This window comes from Cydia pomonella, chromosome 21 (genome assembly GCF_033807575.1).
Source record: "Cydia pomonella isolate Wapato2018A chromosome 21, ilCydPomo1, whole genome shotgun sequence".
NCBI lineage: Eukaryota > Metazoa > Arthropoda > Insecta > Lepidoptera > Tortricidae > Cydia > Cydia pomonella.
Genome location: NC_084723.1, coordinates 2331264 through 2352739, shown reverse-complemented (window position 1 = coordinate 2352739; position 21476 = coordinate 2331264). Strand labels below are relative to the sequence as shown.

Here is a 21476-nt window from a genome sequence, read left to right as displayed (position 1 = left end):
ACATACAAACATTGCGAGTAAAGTAAAAGTTTGTAAAATAGGCTACGCTGGTTGTTGAATATGCGATAACCTTAAACGGAAAAGTTTAAGCCGTATTGAATCGCGATTTTAAAATTCATTTTTCATGTTCAACGGTTGGAATTTCTCATTCCATTTGGTTCATGTAATTTTATGTAGGCTGTTTTGGTTGTTTTGATTTGTAGGAATTTAAATAAAAAAAGTATGTTAATATCATATTTAGCCCTCAGTCTGCGTCGGTCCGCCAATGCGTGCTCCCGTTGATGTTCCTCGGTGTAGAGAAATATGTCGAGCAACGTTCACAAAAATCCGTTGAGAAATGCGAACTGTAAAGAAGAACATCCCGACATTTACGAAAACAAATTCGACCGCTTCCGTATCCTACGCATTTACGCTGTTTTAGCTGAATCTTAACACACAATACATCCAATATACCATGTAATGGAACTCTTACTATCACAAAAGTCAACCTAAAGCCCAAATTTCTACTTTATTGTCACACAATAAGATATAATACTGAACGACAGGACTTTACTAATCCTTTTCACTTAAGCTAATTTCGTGTCATCCGAAATCACAAAATAATTTAAGTCTTAAGACAATTACGGTAAGGTATAAAGTTGCATGGCGGCGTTATGGAAGTTGCTTGGGAGTTAGGACGTTTTGTCGTTGAAAGTACAGTCAAACTTAATTAATCCCGATAGGCTCCCATAGGATTAGGCGGTCGTTTGTGCCGTCTAATCAAAGGAGGACTAACGATACAGATTAAATAATAAATATGTCGCAGAGTGGCTACAGTGGCGCCGCACGTGATAGATTTAAGAAATTGTAATTACATCGGCGCGCGCGTCGTTTACTGATTTTGTAACTTGTAACGCCATTTATTGACAGTTATCAAAGACTTCAAGTGTTTACTGATTCTCATTACTTTTAACGCCATCTTTTGGCGTGTTCGGAAACGTCAAGCATTTTGCTTGGGTGCGGTCGGCGTCGGCGAAGAACTAGTAACGGACATTTACCAACCTGACGATAGAAGTTGGTGGGAAAAAGGAAGCATGGCCGCCATTCTGAATCGTGCCTTCAATCGTGACGGACGTTAAGCTAGTTCTGCGACGAACACACCACGTTTCCAACTTAAATTAATATAAATCGATGTGTATCGTAGTAATCGTTTAATAATTTGTTTTGATTGTGATTTGAAAATGCACATTTGAACTTGCATCATTGCATCTTATTTCGTAATTACAAGCATACACGGACCTATTGACGACGACACCCCGGGCCAGGGTCCGACAAATAGAATAGCAGATAATATAATGTCAATGTCACGAATTCAAAATGGGATTGATTGCACAAGGTTTTTAATATGGAGGGTAGGGGTAAGAAGTACAATCTTTTATGGAAGAACTGTAGCTAAAGTGTCCAGCTGTCAGCTGTGAATAGTTCCGAATTCCTCCGGTGGCGCTAGGGTAGCACAAGGACATGCCATGAACTTAGACGTTATTGGCGGCACCAAGAGCGTTTGCATTTTTTTATCAAAGTCATAAATTTGTTTGCGATGTATTGTGGCGCCACCTATTTTAGGTTTTTTGATGGACACTTTTCATACAAATATATTCTTTTCCTTACCTCTACTGTCCATAGTTTTAATAGATGGCTCTCTGGTTTTGTTTTGAGATTTGGCTTAAAAGGCTCGCATTCAGGATGTAAAAAAAATACATACATAATTGATTCGTAGGATTGATCGATGTTGGCAGGCTGCTCGAGTTTAATTTGAACTAGAAAAAAATAATACCCAGCCATAAGGACGATAATATACAGTTTTGCGTATTTGTATATTTTATATCCTATCTTGCATTACGGGTAAATTTTTCGATATCTGGTTCCGATACGATACCGATCTGTCATTGTGTGACGTTTTTGGTTAAAGAAATGTCACTTTTGACACTGACAGATCAGTATCGTATCGTAATCAGATCGCATGACTAAATCTCGAATTTACCCATAAGTTAGCTTCACTTTGCTATTTACGTTCACCTAGAAAGCCTGGTCTTCGTGACAAGCGCCCTAATATATGTTTACAGAGCGGTGTATCTTCTGTGGCTTTATGTAATCTATGCCTATGTGATAATCTAACGAATATCAGACACCATTTGCTCCATTCATACAGTTGCTTCATGGATACGTCATGACATTGGATATAGAACCATTTGAATGGGGACCTATTCAAATGGTTCATTAACACATTTGACTTATATTCACATAGATATATATATAAGTAAAACTTAATTTTTATGGAAAAGGCTACTTTATTTTTTTAGAAGAAGAATTTATATTTTGAAAATATAACACGGGCTAGATCAGACACTAACGGCCCGATTCGAAGAATGATTAAGACACGTTTAAGATCTTGGAAAGATCTTTAAAAGATCGATAGCTAAACGACATGTCAAAATTGACGTTTATTTCGATTCCGTTGATCACAACGATTACCAATCCACTTGGGATCACCCAATAAGATTTATCTACGATATTTCTACCGTCAAATTGACATTGGTTGCCCGAATCGAGCTGCTTCTGTGAATTATACGACATACAAACGATATCTAAATGAGAACTTACCTAAACTAGAACATATCTCATTCTTCGAATCGGGCCGTATGTCTCATCACTCTCATCCGCTATTATTGATGCCGATGGTATGAAAATTCCAAACTAGTATTTCTATTACCCTGACCTTAATGGAAATGTCATTCTTCATTCATGAAGTAATGACATACTTTCCGCACTAGCATCGAAATGTACTACTATTGCCCACTATTTTTTATAATTTGCTCACCAATAACGTTTTTAGAGTTCGTGTCATTCACGATGACGCGCAGACTTGTCAAATCTAACCTTTAATACGATAACGATAAGATCTGGTTTAGATAAGTTCTCATTTACACATCGTTTGTATGTCGTATAATTGACAGAAGCGGCTCGATTCCTGCTGCTGCGGCTGAAATGTTTAGTTATCGATCTTTTAAAGATCTTAAACGTGTCTTAATTATTCTTCGAATCGGGCCGATAGAAAAATCTATGGCGCTTACGAATAAAAGAACAATAAAGAATTTCATCCTCAATTTAATAGCCATGTTCTTTTTCAGAGTGTTACAATTAAGTTAACTTTTAAAGCGCTTCAATATCGCCCGGGCAGTAAATAATAAAATAAATGCTTTCTTTGCAGTTGCTGCGCGGATACAGCTGGAGGAAAAGCTGCAGCAGTTCTAAGGTATTTTGTACTGTGAATTATTTATTTCCTGACTGAGTGATACAGGTCTAAGTTTAAGCTAGGTAAACATGCTTTTTGTATAATTCAGCTCTGCTGTCCAACTAATCTTCAACTTAACTTCTTTCCAATTTCAATTAATTTATTTATTCTTATTCATCATTAATTTATTGACATTCCCGTTATTGTGTACGAGTATAGTACTGTTATATCTTAGTGTGGTAACCTGCCTAGAAACTGTCGATGCCTAATTAGTAATTGTACATTAATATTATTAGTTAACCTATTTTTGTTTCAATTTGTTTGTAGTTTTGCAGTGACTTAGTATATACTGTTATGCTGTACAACTATTTTGGAAATAAATAATAAATACATATATATATATATATATATTACTAACAATCTCAGTTGGAATCTCAATAAATGAAATGAAATGATAATCTTCTCTGCAGCTGTGGCAGCATAGTTCCATTTTGATCACTTGTCACTATGCCCGTCACAATCGTGCTTACATACTTGTTAGAACGTGACAGGCATGGTGACAAATGATAAAGAGTCGACCATCTTAGCCCTACAGGTTGCATTTCTCGCGAAATTTTGTGAGCAGGTTCGATGTTATAATATGAAATGTTTTGAATTATGAGAGCCTTATACATGTTTTTTTTTAAATATAAAACATTTAATACACTTGTACAATATTTAAAAATACAATACTTAATAAATACCTAAAAACTATTTACTACATATTTTAATGTCCATAATAAAATTAATTTCAATAATAATAATAATAATCTTCACTTAGTTGGATGCGGATCTGGGGGCCTAGCCAAGATGCCAATCATTTACATTGCTATATACGTGCAATACCGCTGTCTTGTTCACACACTATCATCAGTGTGATAGCTGTATTTTTCAGTCTGTGCTATCTGAAGATTTATGACAGTTTCGCAACAAATGGTGCCTATGAAGTTTTGATTGAACGGGAATTTTCGTAGTCCATTTTTGGACAGAAAATTATTTTCTTGCAAGTAAATTACTTGCCGCTACCAGCTACCGCTAGCTACCGCTACCTTACGTACCGCTGGTGTGATGTCGTGGAGGCGGACCTGCGTCGGCTGAATGTCAATTCATGGCAGGAAACCGCGCTGGATCGGGACAAGTGGCGTTCTCTCGTTTCGGAGGCCAAGATTATTTTTGGATCGTTGAGCCAAAGCAGTTAGTTAGTTAGTTAAGTCAATTACTTGGCCATTGTAATTTATTCATACGTATACTTTTTTTTAGGAATACTAACCAATATTTACAAAAAGTGGAAATTTGCAAAAAAATAATCAAAATACATATATTGCAATAAATAAACGTTTATTTTTAAATTTTTTAAAGGTAAAAAACCCATAAATATGAGGCATTAAGTCCGCCATTTGTACCTTCATGTATTGTGCAATAAAGATTAAATAAATAAATAAATAAATATTACAACCAGTTCTGATTCATTGCTTAATGTTAGAAGATAATAATAATTATCAGTATTAAAGTATGTTTTACTAATTCGGGTCGCCACTTTCCCGAATCAAGGTTGAGGGAGGCGATGGCTGAGACACGCGTCATACTCGTGAACGGGTGCTGTTTGTGGAGACCGGTCTGTCTAAGCTTACACGGGCTACATGTTATGTTATAAGTATGTAACTTTACTTTTGAGTGGCATTTAACGTGAGACACTTCATTCGGTTCTTGTCTGTTTGTCCGATTCATTTTCTTGTCTTTTAATTATTTATAGAAGAATTCAAGTATGGAGACCCTTTACATCTCTAAGTATAATTTAATGATCTTTTTTTTATTGTCTCATGGAATTCAATAAAATAGATGTAATTCGACTTACTAGTACAATAATATAACCTTATAAACAATTAATAATGTAAACTAAAACTAAAATATGACTAAATTAAATCTAAAACTAAAATAAATCTAAAAATGGCCCCTGCGGCATAGTACCGAAGACGCTGGCAGCATTTCCTCGCTGGATCGTTAGACTGATGCGTTGAGCGAGGAAGCTGCCAGCTCTTTGATCTCCTGTGGCGTCTCTGAGTCTCTTAGACAGATCTTTGAAGAGACTCAGAGCGCCAGGGCCCCACGGACCAATTAATTAATTAATTTTTTTATTATATTTCATCTCTGACACTTAGAAACTTATACATTTCTAAAGAATTTTAGTATTTATGACGTTCTCAAGCAAAAGGTACCACATTGTAGCTTACCATAAGGACGGAATTTGCTTGTATCTTTATACGAATGACCTGCCAGAGCGTCCTTATGGCAAGCGACAATGTGGTACGTTTTGCTTGAGAACGACACATTCGTCGGTTGATTTTTTTATCATAGTTTTTTTTGTGTAATTCGACATTTAGAGACTGTATACATCTCTAATAAAATATATATTATTTCATTGATTGGATATTTATAATTCTATTTTGTTATTTTAATTGTTTGTAAAAAAAATAACACGTCTAAGTGCCTCTGTGGCCTATTTGCTGAATAAATGTTTGATATTTGATATAATTATTAAAATTGCAGGGACCAGTTATATATATGACATTACACAAGAAATTGTATTAAACGTGATCGTATTAAGCAAGTTATATGTCAAATCATCCCGATGGACAGTATATCAATAATGGACATCGATGGCACCAGCCGTAGTGATAAAACTCCAAGTAATCTGTAAAAAAAAAAAGTTTAAAAAAGTTGTTAAAGGTAGCAAAGATAATTTGAAATAAAGGTCTATTGTCAAAGAAAACTTTGCAGCCATGTAAATTTATTGCCGTCTTTCGACACATAGTTTAAGCTTTTAGAACGCCATTTGACTTCGATCCTAATTTTTTCACTTATATGTGTTCACATTGTTAAATAACATTTTTTTTTTTTTTTTTTTTTTATCTAATAGATCAAAGGCCAAAGGTATAGCAGCACCCGGACCCGGATTTGAACCCGGGTACGTCCTTAAACTACGTCAAAATAAGAGGTATGGGCATTGTGAATGTCATCTCGCTTTGTGTGATAGGGCACAGCCAGTCGATGTCATTCCAGATCTGGAGCAGAGCCCAACTGGGGAAGTACCTCCACCTTACAGAAAACAGCAGCCAAATAACACTAGACCCTATTCATAGTGTGTTTCTGCCGGTTCCTGCTAGTGGTGAGTAAGGTTGCCAGAGCTCAACGAGGGGGGGTTTAGGGTCGGCAACGCGCATGTAACTCCTTTGGAGTTGCAGGCGTACATAGGCTATGGAGACTGCTTACCATCAGGCGGGCCGTATGCTTGTTTGCCACCGGCGTAGTACATATAAAAAAAAAGAAATATCTGTGCTCATAACACAAATAAATGCCCTTACCGGGATTCGAACCCAGGACCATCACCTTCATAGGCAGGGTCACTACCCACTAGGCCAGGTCAGTCATTGACGTGATAATAAATGTGTGTAAGTGTAATGTGTGTAAGTGTAATGTGTGTTTACCTTCAGAATAATGGTCGGCATAATTTTTGCCCGTTAGTTCATATCGTTTCAGACAGTTTCTGTATGTCACTTCGCAGAAACTGTGGAAACCTTTTGTCCTGTAGTGCTTATTTATACTGTCAATTTCAGGAATAGTCAGATCCCATACGCATACTGGCTGGTTATATTCCCTGAAATTTAAAATTATGTATATTAAATAACTGTAGATAAGTTATAAGCTTGATTGTAATTTGTTGTGGAAACTTTGTCACAGGACAAAATCTATTTATTTATTTATTTAAAATTTATTGCTCAAAATATATACAACAATGTACAAATGGCGGACTTAATGCCAAATGGCATTCTCTACCAGTCAACCATAAGGTCAAACAGAGACACTTACAATTGGTGCACAGAGATAAAACAAAATCAATGAATTAAAAAGAAAAGCAAACTAATATACTTATAAACTACATTTATGACATAAATACAAACGTACATAAACACTATAAATATAAGACACATAAACATACGAGTAAATTCATTCTATAAATATAATATTGATGAATTTTATTCCAACTTTTGTTTTATTTCTTTTTCATTTATTTTTCAAAGGCACATATACATAATCAATTTTAAAGTTACTCGCCAAACTGCTGATGCGGTTTGTTGGCGAGACAGCGCTCATTTTTTACATTTTTATGCACCTAAAAAGGTACCGTACTTAACCCCTTACCGCATATGCAACCTATATACTCGTATACGGCTGATATAATCTTCTACTCTATTGACAGCTATTTAAGTTCAAATTTAAAACTATATTTTTTTATGACACGTTAAGGGATTAAGTTGCTATCATTCTATGCTTACATGCCCTAAATTATACAAGTACATAATTTTACAAGAAAATAGACTATGCACAAACAACAAGTCTAATAATAATAAACGTACACGTTAGCTGAGGTCAAGGTAAATTATCTAAAAGTATTTTTTTTTAATTTGTTCTTTACTTCCATTATGCTATGTTTCTTTTCCTCTCTTAACCATTCTATATCATTATATATTTTTGGGACCAAAAATTTATCTGTTCTTCTACCATAATAATTTTTGACAAAATGTTGTACATATTTCCTTATTCTAATATTCTTTGTTCTATATCTGCTTTTCTTAAACACTTTAAATTTATTATTATAGTAATTATCTATAGCTATCAAATATTGTACTCTTTGAGCCACAGGTAATATTTTATACATTTTATAAAGTTTTTCGTAGACGCCTTTCAGATTATTTTTAGTTTTGCTGTCCAATAAGTATTTGAGTGATCGTATCTGTAGCTTTTTAATTTCCTCAATATACGTTTGGAAGGTTCTGCCATATACATTAAGTCCATAACATATCACTGATTCCGCTAGTGCATAATATACTACAAGCATAGTTTTTTTACTAATTAATTTATGTAAGTAGTACATTTTGCCCATTACTGAGCGTAATTTTGAACAAACCACATTGATGTGTGTTTTCCAATTAAAGTTGTGATCAATATGCATACCTAGATACTTATAAGTGTTTACGTATTCTAGCGGTTCACAGTTGCATTTGTTATCCTTTCGGTTGTGCAGGCAATCGTATCCGTTTAGCAAATGCTCTAAATCTAATCTTTGTTTGTTATTCAGTAGGCACTAAAGTAGGCTAGGGTCAACTAACACTGATGTGTCCACAACCCTATTATTGGCACAGTGTCCAGCACTGGGACATTTACTTACGTATCTCCGACACAACTAACCCTCTGCGCTTCGCAAGTGGTGGCATCATCTTTGATTTGTTTATTTATAGACCGATCATCGTCATAATCTTCGAATCTCCATAACGGTTCGGTCACTGGCATCATTAAGTCCTTGTTCAGTTGACCTACTTTGTCTGGGGCTGGGTGAGGAAAGGGAAGATGCTGTTTCAAAAGCCAGCTCAGAGTGTCCTGAAAAAAGGGCAGGTGATGATGGCAATATCTTTACCACTTAGATGATTATGTATGTATGTAAACACTTTATTGTACATAAAACAGGTAAAGATACAATAAAACAGAATGTTGGCAATGTGCAAAGGCGAACTTATCCCTATAAGGGATCTCTTTCAGTCTATCTTTGAGCAATCGAGAGTCAAAAAGTAAAACATGAAAGACAAATCAACAATATGTACAAAAAATTAAACTACGGTTCAATTATTACTGTGTGGAGCTTATACCATCTTAAAGGGCGACAACGCATTTACAACCCCTCTGCAGGTATCCATGGGCGACGGTAATCGCTTACCATCAAGCGATTCGTCTGCTTGCTTGTCTCCTATATTATAAAAATATAAATAAAATCCGTCGGCAGAAAGGCAGAAGAATACTGTCTCATATTGTGATATTCCTAAATGAAAGTATACACACATCCAATTTCATACAAATTTGAGATAATATAAAATTATATTAAATATATATAGCTTTAAAGCGAAAAAAATTGCCGAGGTAGTTGGGTTCAAGTCTCCCCCCTTGACGCTGGATTGTTCTAATGATTCTGTTTAGGAAAAACATGCAAAAAGGTCTAAAATTCTAAATGGTGAAGCGCGGACCGGATCTGGACCGCCGACCCATATTATATTTTTACTTATTTAATAAACTTAAGAAGAAACGAACCGTGATGGTCATATTATTTTAAAAACAGAAGAAACTAATAAAAGATATGAATACATTGGCAACCTGTACCCCTAGTGTAAATTAATTCTGTATGGGATTTCATTTTGTATGGGATTTTGAGTTTCCAAAATGTCTCGTCTGGCGCAATGTTTTTAAATCTCATACAAGATGAGACTTAACACAAACGCGAACGTTACGTCAAGCTATCGAATTTTACACTAGGGGTTCTGTAAGCTCTTCTTACCTCACTAGTAGTTCTAAACGTTGACATCGTTACAATCTCTTCAAAGTACTTGTACGAAGTCATCCTCAATGCTTGTTTCTCTATAGCTACGTTACGTTCACCTGGTATATTTCCATTTATCTCATAAGACGCATCATTGTAGCTTAGTATATTTTCATGTTTCTCATGTGGTGAATCCAAACCCGGTTGTGTTGGTTCTGTTATATCTTGTTTGTTGGTCATTTGCGTTGCAAAATCCATATTTATGCCAATTTCTGTATTATCTTTATTGTCAGTAGGCGTTGGTAGATTTATACGCGTCAGGTCATTTTCTGCTGAATTTATCTGTTTTGTGAGATCTGTATTTCGCCTGCTTAAGATATTTCTGCTTACTGTAGAATTGGCTGAAACAACAGACACAATTGTTTTATTTTAGCTTTACTTACGAAGCTTTCGTGATCCTACTCAGATAAATGATATTAAAATTTAAAACGGGTCACTCACGTTTTTAGGTTTCCATAGTCTACTAAGAACCCTTATAGTTTCCCCATATGCGTCCGTCTGTCCATCCGAGGCTTTGCTCCGTGATCGTTAGTGCTAGAAAGATGCAATTTGGCACGGATACATAAATCAGGCATGGAGATAGAAAGAAAAAAAAAACTATTTTATGGTACCTCCCATAGACTTATTTCTTTTTTTCCGTTTAAGCATATGGTGTGGGGTATCGTTGGATAGGTCTTTCAAAATAAATAAGGGTCTTTAACAACCATTTTTTGATTTTCGGAAATCATCGCCCCGAAAGAAAAGAATATATGTGTCCCCCCCCCCTCTAACTTTTGAACCATAGGTACAAAAATATGAAACAATCGTAAAAAAGTTTAAGATAAATACTTTCAATGAAAACTAAAGCAAGCATGATCGTTCTAGCCGTTTTTGAGTTAATGCAAAAAGTCTCAAGTCTCAAAGCGCTGCTAACGCACTCCGTTATGCTTGTTATGTATATAATACTAACAGCTCCCGTTTAGCCTGTTCTGATAGAATGATTACTAAGGAACCTTACATTAAGCATGGCCCGATATGCTCTTAGCGCATTTTTTAAGACATGTTCGCAAATCTGCGTCGGTCAACCAACCTCGATAATGCTCCAGCTTATGGAGCGAAACATGTCACAAAACGTAAGTGCCTCGTATTTAATATTTCTACTTTGGTTCGTAATTTTTTGAACTAGAATTAAACATTAAATATAGTTCCTTAAAGTTGTATACTTATTGCTACTGTGCTGTAAGTAATGCTTATAGGGTGGTTGACTGTTTAGTCAAACCAAGTTTTTTTTGTTTTCTCCCTTAGAACAGTCAAAACGATTAGCGACTACGACGTCAGGTTCATCCTTTTTTTTATCAATCAGTTTTGTGCTAACCATGCACAATATAACATATACATATATTGTGTAATACAGTCAACAACCCTATTGGATTTACACCCTATTGTCCCAATTGCGCTTGTTGGCTTATCCATTGCTGTATGTACTATTTTTTTGCGACTATAAATGAATTTTTTTAAACTTAAGAGGCTATCAACTCCCAATGTTCTTGAAATTTGATGTTACTTAAACAGTTTTTTAAGAAAGCCTATTTGTTTTAGTCAAGTAAGAAAAATATACGTTCATATTAATTATATTTCAAAGACCGTGGTTGTACTCGATACATGATTGAACGAAATCGGCTCGATAGAAAATAATTGCAAAGATTGGTCTTAAAATTACAATTAAACGGTTCTATGTCTTTATTGTTTTGACTTATGGGTCTGCAATTAAAATCACAATTTCAAAACATTTATATCTAAACCGCTATTGAGTAAAATATTACACTAATAATCCACTTTTTTTATTTAAATATTTTTCTTATTATTTCCTTGCCCAGGCCCAGTAACATGCGACAGTGCTATCTCATTTACTCCGATACAAATAGACAGTGTGCGCGCTTTAGGTATTGACAGCCTCTTAAGTTGATAAAGAATTACCGTTAATCAAAACCAAAAGTAATACTGCCACTATATCCATTTTCAAGACGTCGACATCGCACCACGATTAAATCTAGATTGAAATCAGTTAGTGAACGCGGACAATGCAATTCCCTTGAAGCAAAAACTATTAGGAGACTTTCAAGAAAATATGAGTTTATTTTAATACATTTTTCATTAAAGATCATTTTATTAATTAAAACAAAAATATTACTTTGCTAATCCGCGAAAAGATAACGTGCTAGTCAATCAGTGCTAACCCGTTAACTGATTGACTAGCGGCCCGATTCGAAGAATGATTAAGACACTTTAAAGATCTTGGAAATATCTTTAAAAGATCGATAACTAAACGACATGTCAAAATTGACGTTTATTTAGATTCCGCTGTGATCCCAATAAGATCTATCTACGATTCTAACGTCAAAGTGACATTGGTTGCCCGAATCGAGCTGCTTCTGTCAATTATACGACATACAAACGATATCTAAATGAGAACTTATCTAACAATAAACCAGAACTTATCGTTATCGTATCTCATTCTTCGAATCGGGCCGTAGCACTTTATCTTTTCGCGGATTAGCAAAGTTATATTTTCTGTTTTAATTGATATCGATTTTCGCAAGGTAACCCATTTGCCCGATTCTATTCATTATTATTTATTTTTACCTTGATAACAGAAGAATGCGGTCAATGATTGGCACAGTACAAAAAGTTGTATTAAAAATTTTTTTTCTTAAAAATATATTACTACATTTTAATCTTAACATCCAGAAATCTTATTGCCTGTAATCAATTACAAACATTATGATTGTCCCGTTTAAGTAAAATACCACTTCTTTTGTTACAGGAAATCAAAGAATTATAATCGATAACCTCTTCCTACCCATTTAAAGGAGTTTATTATATAATTATTTTATTTTATATAGCCCGACATTTCACTAAACCACCCAATCAGGCTCAAATCAAAATATTTGATCTGTAAATACATATTTTTCAGTTTGACGACCGGTTTGGCCTAGTGGGTAGTGACCCTGCCTACGAAGCTGATGGTCCCGGGTTCAAATCCTGGTAAGGGCATTTATTCGTGTGATGAGCATGGATATTTGTTCCTCAGTCATGGGTGTTTTCTATGTATTTAAGTATTTATAAATATTTATATATTATATATATCGTTGTCTAAGTACCCTCAACACAAGCCTTATTGAGCTTACTGTGGGACTTAGTCAATTTGTGTAATAATGTCCTATAATATTTATTTATTTATTATTTATTAGTTACCTAGTTTTACCTGTAAGTGGATTATTAGAAATTGTGTTTTTATTTACATCCATTATTGTTGATGTGATTGCACATTATTTAGAATTAACGATCGTCATGTTATCGTTAAAACTGTGGAATTTACATTAAAATTTTATAATGTAATTAAAATCAGTTTAAGTAGGTATATATTCTGCGACTATCGTAGAATTAGTTCACAAACAAAACGACAAATTAAAACGAGTTATATCAATTCTTTACACTTATTAAAATTGTATAAAGTATAACGTTTTATAAAAATACAGTGTGTATTTTTGATTTAACCTCAAACTTAAACTAGACGTAGGTTTTAGTGCTATAAAACAATTCTGAAAGATTTTTTTTTTTTCAGTTTAGACTTCACTACCAGAGCACAATTAATTTTTGAAAATTTTTCGAGCGGCAATGTATATCGTACATCATGATCACTATTGACAGTTGAGACGTCGCGTCATTAATGAGACGTTTTGAGTTAAAACAAAGTAGTGATACATTGCTTGCTTAATTATTATGTATGAAAAAATAAAAGCTGTCAATTTTTTTTAAAACCTATGAAAGTGTGTTCCAGCCTAAACTAACTGCCCTTTGATTATGTGTTAATATCAAAAATACACGCTGTATAAAATAACTAACAGCATTATTGTTGAAACCGTTTATTTTAATCTTGTGTATTTCTTTAGCACTTACAAGTTTGACTTAATTCGCCAATAGATGGCATAAGTAGTAGCGAATTTGGAAATTTATTATGGCAATTTTGTTGGCAATTAACACAATAATATTAGTAAAATTATTTCGAATAACATATATGTAATACTTTGGATTTAAAGTCACAACTTAGCGGTTTGTTGTTTAAGAAAATTAATTACCAAATCAATCAAAATATGGCACTTTGTTCCCAACGCGCATTTCCTAGAACGCGATGGTGAAATTTTTTCGGGTTCATATAAGGTCCAAGGAACAATAGGTCGTCAGTTCAAAATCAAATCAATCAATGAGTGTTATATACAGTGTGTAGTAGAAATAGTGTACATAGTAAATAAAGTGGTGGTTTTATACAGTGTGTTATTTTTGAACCTCGTTCAATTATACTCATACAGCAGTCAAAAGCAGGTGTGCTTTTTGCCTACAGTTGAAAAAAAAAGCTCGGATTCGGAATTTCCCACAGACGGATTTGGCCGCAACTTATGTTACACACGACTAATATTAGACGTAACGAACTAACATCGGTCGGATCGATTGCAATTCAGCTACTAACCAAGTTCAAACACCAACCCCACCTAAAGTCCGACTACTCGAAAACTAATACGAACCCGTCAAACAACTAGGACATCCTATATTGCTGTCTCTTTTGTCATCCGACCTAGATCTAGATTGTGCATTCATCCCACTGCACGCTTTCGACCTATTCTGTCCTGCTCACACACAAAATGACTTATTCCATTGGTTTATGCTCATCACTTACTGCATTTTTACCCAAATTAAACGTCGGACCATTAGCGCATAGGATGTCATGGTACAGGGGAATCTGAGGGCTTACCGCGAACACAGAAGTTCGGGAATTGCGGGCATGTTTCTCTGTCACTCTAAAAATGCCTTAATTGGAGTAAAAGAGAAACATGCCGTAATCTGCGAACTATGGTGTTCTCGGTAGGCCCTCTGCAAGCGAAAATCGAAACTATAAATACCTACAGACACTAAACTATTGTCTAGTCTGTGGCCCGAAATTATCGCAAATCTATCATGGTACGGGAAATACCAGAACATTCGAAATGTAACCTTCAATCAATAGAAATAAGGTTTAAAATCGATTTGGCAGATTAAATCACGTAGATTGGTTGTACTCGCAGCGTCAGTCAGAATGACTGAACGGCAGCTCTGTAGCGATAAGCAGATTTCTATAAGTCGTATCTGCATTTGAAATCTCGTTCGATTATGTACTGTATATTAAAAGGTTAAGGTATATATTTGAATGGGATTTGAAATGTAGATACGGTAGTGATTAGTACCAATCGCTGGATTGCATGTGGTTGTTAGGTAATGTACTTACATGACAAACAGCATGAATGCGTTAGTATAAATTTAAAATAGTATTAATGCGATTTTGGAATTAAAATGGCATTTCGAACGCAGTTTTCGCAGTCAATATGCCCATGGCCAATATATGACACCCCCTGTCACCTATAATATAGATCGAGTCATACACGACACGCGCCTTGACTCTTAATGTCATATTATTAAAGGTTATATTTGATAAATCTGCGCGTCATCGTGGATGACACGAAATATATTTTGTCAATTAAGTTTAAAAATGATTGGTACACGGACTTTAATTGTTGAGCCATTTAGGGTTTACTTTTTCTTATACTACGTCGGTGGCAAACAAGCATACGCCTGATGGTAAGCAGTCTACGTAGCCTATGGACGCCTGCAACTCCAGAGGAGTTATATTTGTGTTGTCGACCATACTTACACATGTACAGTCAGCGTCAAATACTTTGTAGCAACCAAAGTAGCCAAATAGTTCGGTACACCATATTTATTTAGTATGGTGTACCGAACTATTTGGCCACTTTGACTGCTACAAAGTATTTGACGCTGACTGTACATAGTTACTTCTATATTTTACACCGTTAGTATTGTCAACCAAATAGTGCATCGTAGATGGATCAGCAATTAATGTCTGTGACCATACCAGGACAATGACGAGCAGAAAACAGTATGTCAATTTAAACATGATAAGATTAGTAACGGAATTGTGGAAGGTAGAGTTAAGGAATAGAATCTCCTTATACCAAAAGTGTACGACAAAAAACCATAAATAGGTGGCGCTACAATACCTAGAATACTTGAGAAAAAAATCTAATCATTGACAGCGCACTTCACTACGCCTAGGTTCTTAGCTACTCTAGCGCTACTCTGGAGAGATTTGGAACTATTATTTATAGCTGACAGCTGGACACATGCAACAGTTCTGCCTATGGAGATTCTATTACTGCTTCTACCTTCCATAGACGGAATAATTGCGACGGTAATGTCACAGCAAAAATTACTAAAACTATCAAGAAAATTGACAGATACAGCGGTGGCAACAACGACGCCTGCAATTGACATTCGTTCGTGTCATCCACGATGACGCGTCGATTTGTCAAATCTAACCTGTAATAAATCCAAAATGGTGGGAAAATGCCGACGACAGGGTCGACTGGAGACAATGAGGGGAGGCCTTTGCCCAGCAGTGGGAGACTATAGTAGACTAAAAAAAAGTCACTTAACGCCACTCGTTGTTGCCGCTGGATCTGTCTTTCTTGATAATATAAGTGCCACTTGCACCATCCCGCTAACCCGGAGTTAACCGGTTAAAACATTAACCCAGTGTCAAATTGTACCGGTAACCGTGTTAACTCCAGGTTTAACCGGTTAACCTCGGGTTAGTGGGATGATGCAAGTGGCACTTATATTATCTAGAAAGACAGATACAGCGGCAACAACGGCACCGCAGCAGTGCAGCTGCAATCGACATTCGTTTGTGTCATCCACGATAACGCATAGTCAAATCTAACCTTTAATGACATGACAATAAGAGTCACGATCTATACGCATATGAAATGAAAACAATTCCAAAGTGACCTCAAAGCCATTACGCGTGTCTGTTCGATTTTAATTGGATGCAAACCACATCATTGTGCCTGCATATCTGTATTGTATATACAGAACCTATTTGTTGTAATGACATATTCGAAACAAAAAAATGTGGGATTTTACAATTGATAGAAGAGATTTTAAGAACACGCAATAAATAAATAATAAATATACTCAAATTGACTAAGCCCCCACAGTAAGCTCAAGAAGGCTTGTGTTGTGGGTACTCAGACAACAATATTTATAATACATATATAAATACTTAAACACCCATGACTCAGGAACAAATATCGGTACTCATCACACAAATAAATGCGCTTACCGGTATTCGAACCCAGGACCATCTGCTTCATAGGCAGGGTGGATAAATGAATAACTAATAAGAATGTAACGTGACAGCCTGACAGGAGCCGGACAACTGAAAGCGCATTATAGTTGGCATGGTGTATGGAGGACGGGGTAGTGGACATCCACCAACCCGCTGGGTGGACATTGTAAAGAAGGCCTGCTAGGGCCTATTATTAGGAAGGCGGAAAATCGTGCAGAATGGAAAGCGTTGGTGCACAAAATAACGTCCTCGTGTGGTCACAACCCTCAGTCACGAGAACGAGGAAGAAGAATAACTAATCAAGCAGAAATCATCGCATTTATTCGTGCTAGACTATAATAAACAAAAGTTTAGCATAACAAAAAAAAAAACAATAAATGAATATTTTATCATGAAATGGTCCCGCCTCAGCATAAATAATAACCCAAAAGTCAGCGCTTTACTTCCAGCTAGACCATTTGTGAGTCACGAACGCAGCTGTACGACACGGCATTTAACTGAACGCGACTTTGCGGCGATGAATGAAATTCATGACCAGACAGGATTTTTGATCAGATTATCGACTTTTCATCAGATGAGGCTAGGGTCAATCGTAGATCAGTATATATAAAAAATAAATTGTATACATTTCTATAAATGTCTACTACGTTATTATGCATTACTGTTAAATATAGACTGCAATCTCAGCAGTTCTTGTTCTGTTAGTATATTGAATGCATCATTTTGCATGAGCATTGAGCGATTGTACGGCGTATTGTGCATTCGGTATGCCGTACTCTTTGTGCATTGTTCGGGATATGATCTTTGATGTAATGTATGTAATATGTAGCGAAAGAAGAAAAGTTATCTAACTTAAAGTAGCTTAAAGGGTTCACGCTAGAACCCTCCGGGCCCGGGACGAGGCTTTTTCTATGACAGGTTTCATTCGGCTGTGATTATGAATCCCTAACAAAGTTTGTCCTAAAGTCACTTGTCCTAACGGTCTGCCCTAACGAACAATTGTCATAACGATTATTTTCCACTATGTATTGGTTAGCCTAAGACTCATCTGTCCTAAGCCTTTGTACCATAACTATCAAGATCCATAATATTTTGTACCATATTCTTCGAAATCCTTAACAATGTTTGGCATAATGTAACATGCTCTAACTGTTTTGACCTAACGATCAATTGTCATAACAGTTACTTTTTAACCGACTTCAAAAAAGGAGGAGGTTCTCAATTCGACTGTTTTTTTGTACGTATGTTACTCGATATCTCCGAGAATCGTGAACCTATTTGCAATTTTTTTTTTTAAACGAACGGGTATAACCCCGAGATAGTCCCGCTGGCACCAAGTCGGGGTCTGATGATGGGATCTTGGAGAAATCGAGGGAACTCTTCAAATGTTATAGGTACATGTGTAGTCGGTTATATTTTTTGTTAAAAAGTTTTTCCTATTGAACAATGTGAATATGAATGTGTACGACCAAAACCAAAATTAGGGTGCACTTGTGTAAGGACAACTGATCATTATGACAAACAATATTAGGGAAAGCAAAGATAGGAGAAAAAGCTTCAGGGATTCAGATATAGATCCGTTTCGTTCTCATTTTAAAACTATGTGTTCATACCAAAACAAGTAGCGTAAATGAGTTTTACTTTTAAAATACTGACGTTGACGTTATACTACGCAACTTTATTACTATGTGTTTGATTGTAATAAAACTTTGCACATACAATGATATGAGGTGTATCTAGGCCTGAAATTTGTTTATAATGTTTCAAATATGTTTTGTATGAGTCCATTTAATACAGCTTTGACGTTTGAAAACAAGTCACATTTCCCGAAAATCCAGTCTAATTTTAACCTTAAATCGTATTCGTTACGGTTGAAATTCTAAGCACGTAGATATTAGTCCATTGAATAAAAAGTTCTAGAGTGCGTGAGTTAGTAACGTAAGATGTTTCTTCGGAAACATGTCAAGAGTCCCTAGGTAATAAACATACTAAAACCCCGGGACACTAGGAGGAGCCCCGGAGTGGGGGGAGGGGGGGAAAGGGTCCATTTTTTCATTTTTCGCTTAAATCTCAAAAACGGTACATGTTAGAGAAAAACTTTCAAGGAAAAGTTGAAAGGCCATAAAATTATCTACAAGTTGTACCTAAATCATTTTTTTCTATTCCCAGCCGTTTCTGAGTTACACGCAGTAAAAAATGATTTTGGCTCAAACAATTTCCCCATACTACATACCCATGTTTATCACATCAATCGATCAAAAAATATTTCTTTCTTCCAAAAAACTCAAATGTGCAACTTGTGACCGGTACTGATAGATTGCTCTTAATTAGGTCTATAATTGGTAAAATAAACACATTCCTCCATGGAAGCCTTTAGGAGGAATCGATTGTCAAAATATTATATTAGGGTAGTTTGAGTTACTGAACTTGATCTTTTTATTTTTTTCTTCCAAAAAACTCAAAAGTGCAACTTGTGACCGGTACAGATAGATTGCTCATAATTAGATCTATCATTGATAAAAATACCAGATTCCACCACGGAGGCGTTTACGGGGAATTGAATTTTATTAGGGTAGTTACGATACTTGAACTTTTTATTTTTTTTCTTCCAAAAAGCTCAAAAGTGCAACTTGTGACCGGTACTGATAGATTGCTCTTAATTAGGTCTATCATTGGTAAAAAAAACACATTCCTCCATGGAAGCCTTTAGGAGGAATCGATTGTCAAAATATTATATTAGGGCAGTTACGCAACTTCACCTTTCATGGGATGTAGCTCGAAAACGGCTGGGAATAGAAAAAAATGATTTAGGTACAACTTGTAGATAATTTTATGGCCTTTCAACTTTTCCTTGAAAGTTTTTCTCTAACATGTACCGTTTTTGAGATTTAAGCGAAAAATGAAAAAATGGACCCTTTCCCCCCCTCCCCCCACTCCGGGGCTCCTCCTAGTGTCCCGGGGTTTTAGTATGTTTATTACCTAGGGACTCTTGACATGTTTCCGAAGAAACATCTTACGTTACTAACTCACGCACTCTAGACCCCCCTTGGAGGGACTCATTCAATGGACTATATGTGGTTGATAAGTCAGACTATATAATATTAATGTCGTATCGAGCAGAACCATCTGCGAACGCTGCTATTAAGCCTAGAAATAAAGCCTTCCTATGGCTCATATATGGTGGAAATAAAGCCTTCCTGTGGCTCATATATGGTGGAAATGAAGCCTTCCTATGGCTCATGTATGGTATGGTATGGATTCTGAAAAATTGAAAAATAAAAAAACTCCTCAAAATTGACATTGCTTGGATCAAGTCAAGTATGATTGAGTTTATAAATAATACCTAAAATTATGATTGAGAGATATTCCAGTGTCTTCGCTTTTTGATTTTCTATTCAAACGTTTCTTAGCAGAATTTAAATGGACCAAACATCTAAAGGAACCTCTATATTTCTTTCTGTCCTTTCATTTCAAGATTCCAGCCAATTATAGTCGAGTACCGACTCTATCAAATGTATTGCCTCACTAACTAAAGAAAAATGTATTCGGAACACTCCGAACACTTTTCAATAATCATCATTGGACCTTAATGTGATAAATATAAGGTTTAAAACCAAGCCGTTAACATCATGATGGTACTAGGGCATCCAATATCTAAGTATTCTCAAACCGGTATTGAAATTCCCGTGTTAATATCGGTATTGAATTTGACAATTTTAAAATCTTTTCTCAAAATTTAGTGAAAACGTTTTTTTTTTTTCATTTATTTGTAAGACCCAGAAGTAATAGTTTATTTTTTGAATTTGAAAATAGAATATTTATTTTTTGTGATATAGGAGGCAATCGAGTAGATGAATCGCCTGATGGTAAGCGAATTCCGACGACTACAGACACCCGTAACACCAGAGGGGTTGAAAGTAACCCCTACAAGAGGGGGTACAAGTATAGTATCAGTCCACTACACAAAATATTCGCAAGGAGATTTTTGAGGCAACGGGGTGGATTTTTAAAACAAAAATGTCGACCATTTCTAATAAAATGAAATTATATAATTTCAATGCTCTGATATTTCGATAGTCCTCGGTGGTGTGGAGTGGTGGTGGTGGTCAATACCGGTATTCAAATATACAAGTCTGTCCGATATTCCAGTATCCCGTTTTTTTTAATTCGACGTCGGTGGCAAACAAGCATACGGCTAGTCTGATGGTAAGCAGTCTACGTAACCTATGTACGAATGCAACTACAGAAAAGTTACATGTGCGTTGCCGACCTAACACTCCGAACCCTCGTCGAGCTCTGGCAACTTTATTCACCGGCAGGAACACAACACTATGAGTAGCGTCTAGTCTTATTTGGCTGCGGTTTTCTGTAAGGTGGAGGTACTTGCCCAGTTGGGCTCTTCTCTAGATCTGGAATGACATCCGCTGTGCTGTGCCCTACCACACAAAGCGAGATGACATTCACAGTGCCCGTTTTTCACTTTTGAACGCATACCTGGGTTCGTTCGACTCCGGGAATTCCAT

General features: G+C 35.8%; 2 protein-coding genes and 1 long non-coding RNA gene across 4 annotated transcripts in view; 2 read left to right on the top strand and 1 right to left on the bottom strand.

Moving 5' to 3' along the window:
• LOC133529545 (octopamine receptor beta-2R-like) overlaps positions 1–21476 on the top strand; it is a 312683-nt gene that overhangs the window by 75345 nt on the left and 215862 nt on the right. For both annotated transcript variants that reach the window (XM_061867289.1, XM_061867288.1), the window contains exon 2: positions 3248–3292. The gene's annotated coding sequence lies outside the window, so the exon portion shown is untranslated. The remainder of the gene's footprint in view (positions 1–3247; positions 3293–21476) is intronic.
• LOC133529549 (uncharacterized) lies at positions 5706–12204 on the bottom strand. Its single transcript, XM_061867294.1, has 5 exons — positions 11691–12204; positions 9693–10075; positions 8538–8746; positions 6796–6965; positions 5706–6002 (listed from the first exon to the last, which is right to left on the bottom strand). The coding sequence occupies exons 1-5, from the start codon at positions 11728–11730 to the stop codon at positions 5932–5934; spliced, it is 873 nt and encodes a 290-aa protein (XP_061723278.1). The 5' UTR covers positions 11731–12204; the 3' UTR covers positions 5706–5931.
• Positions 19714–21476, top strand: part of LOC133529557 (uncharacterized) — a 469399-nt gene continuing 467636 nt past the window's right edge. Inside the window, exon 1 of the long non-coding RNA XR_009801160.1 lies at positions 19714–20027. This is a non-coding gene — a long non-coding RNA (uncharacterized LOC133529557). The remainder of the gene's footprint in view (positions 20028–21476) is intronic.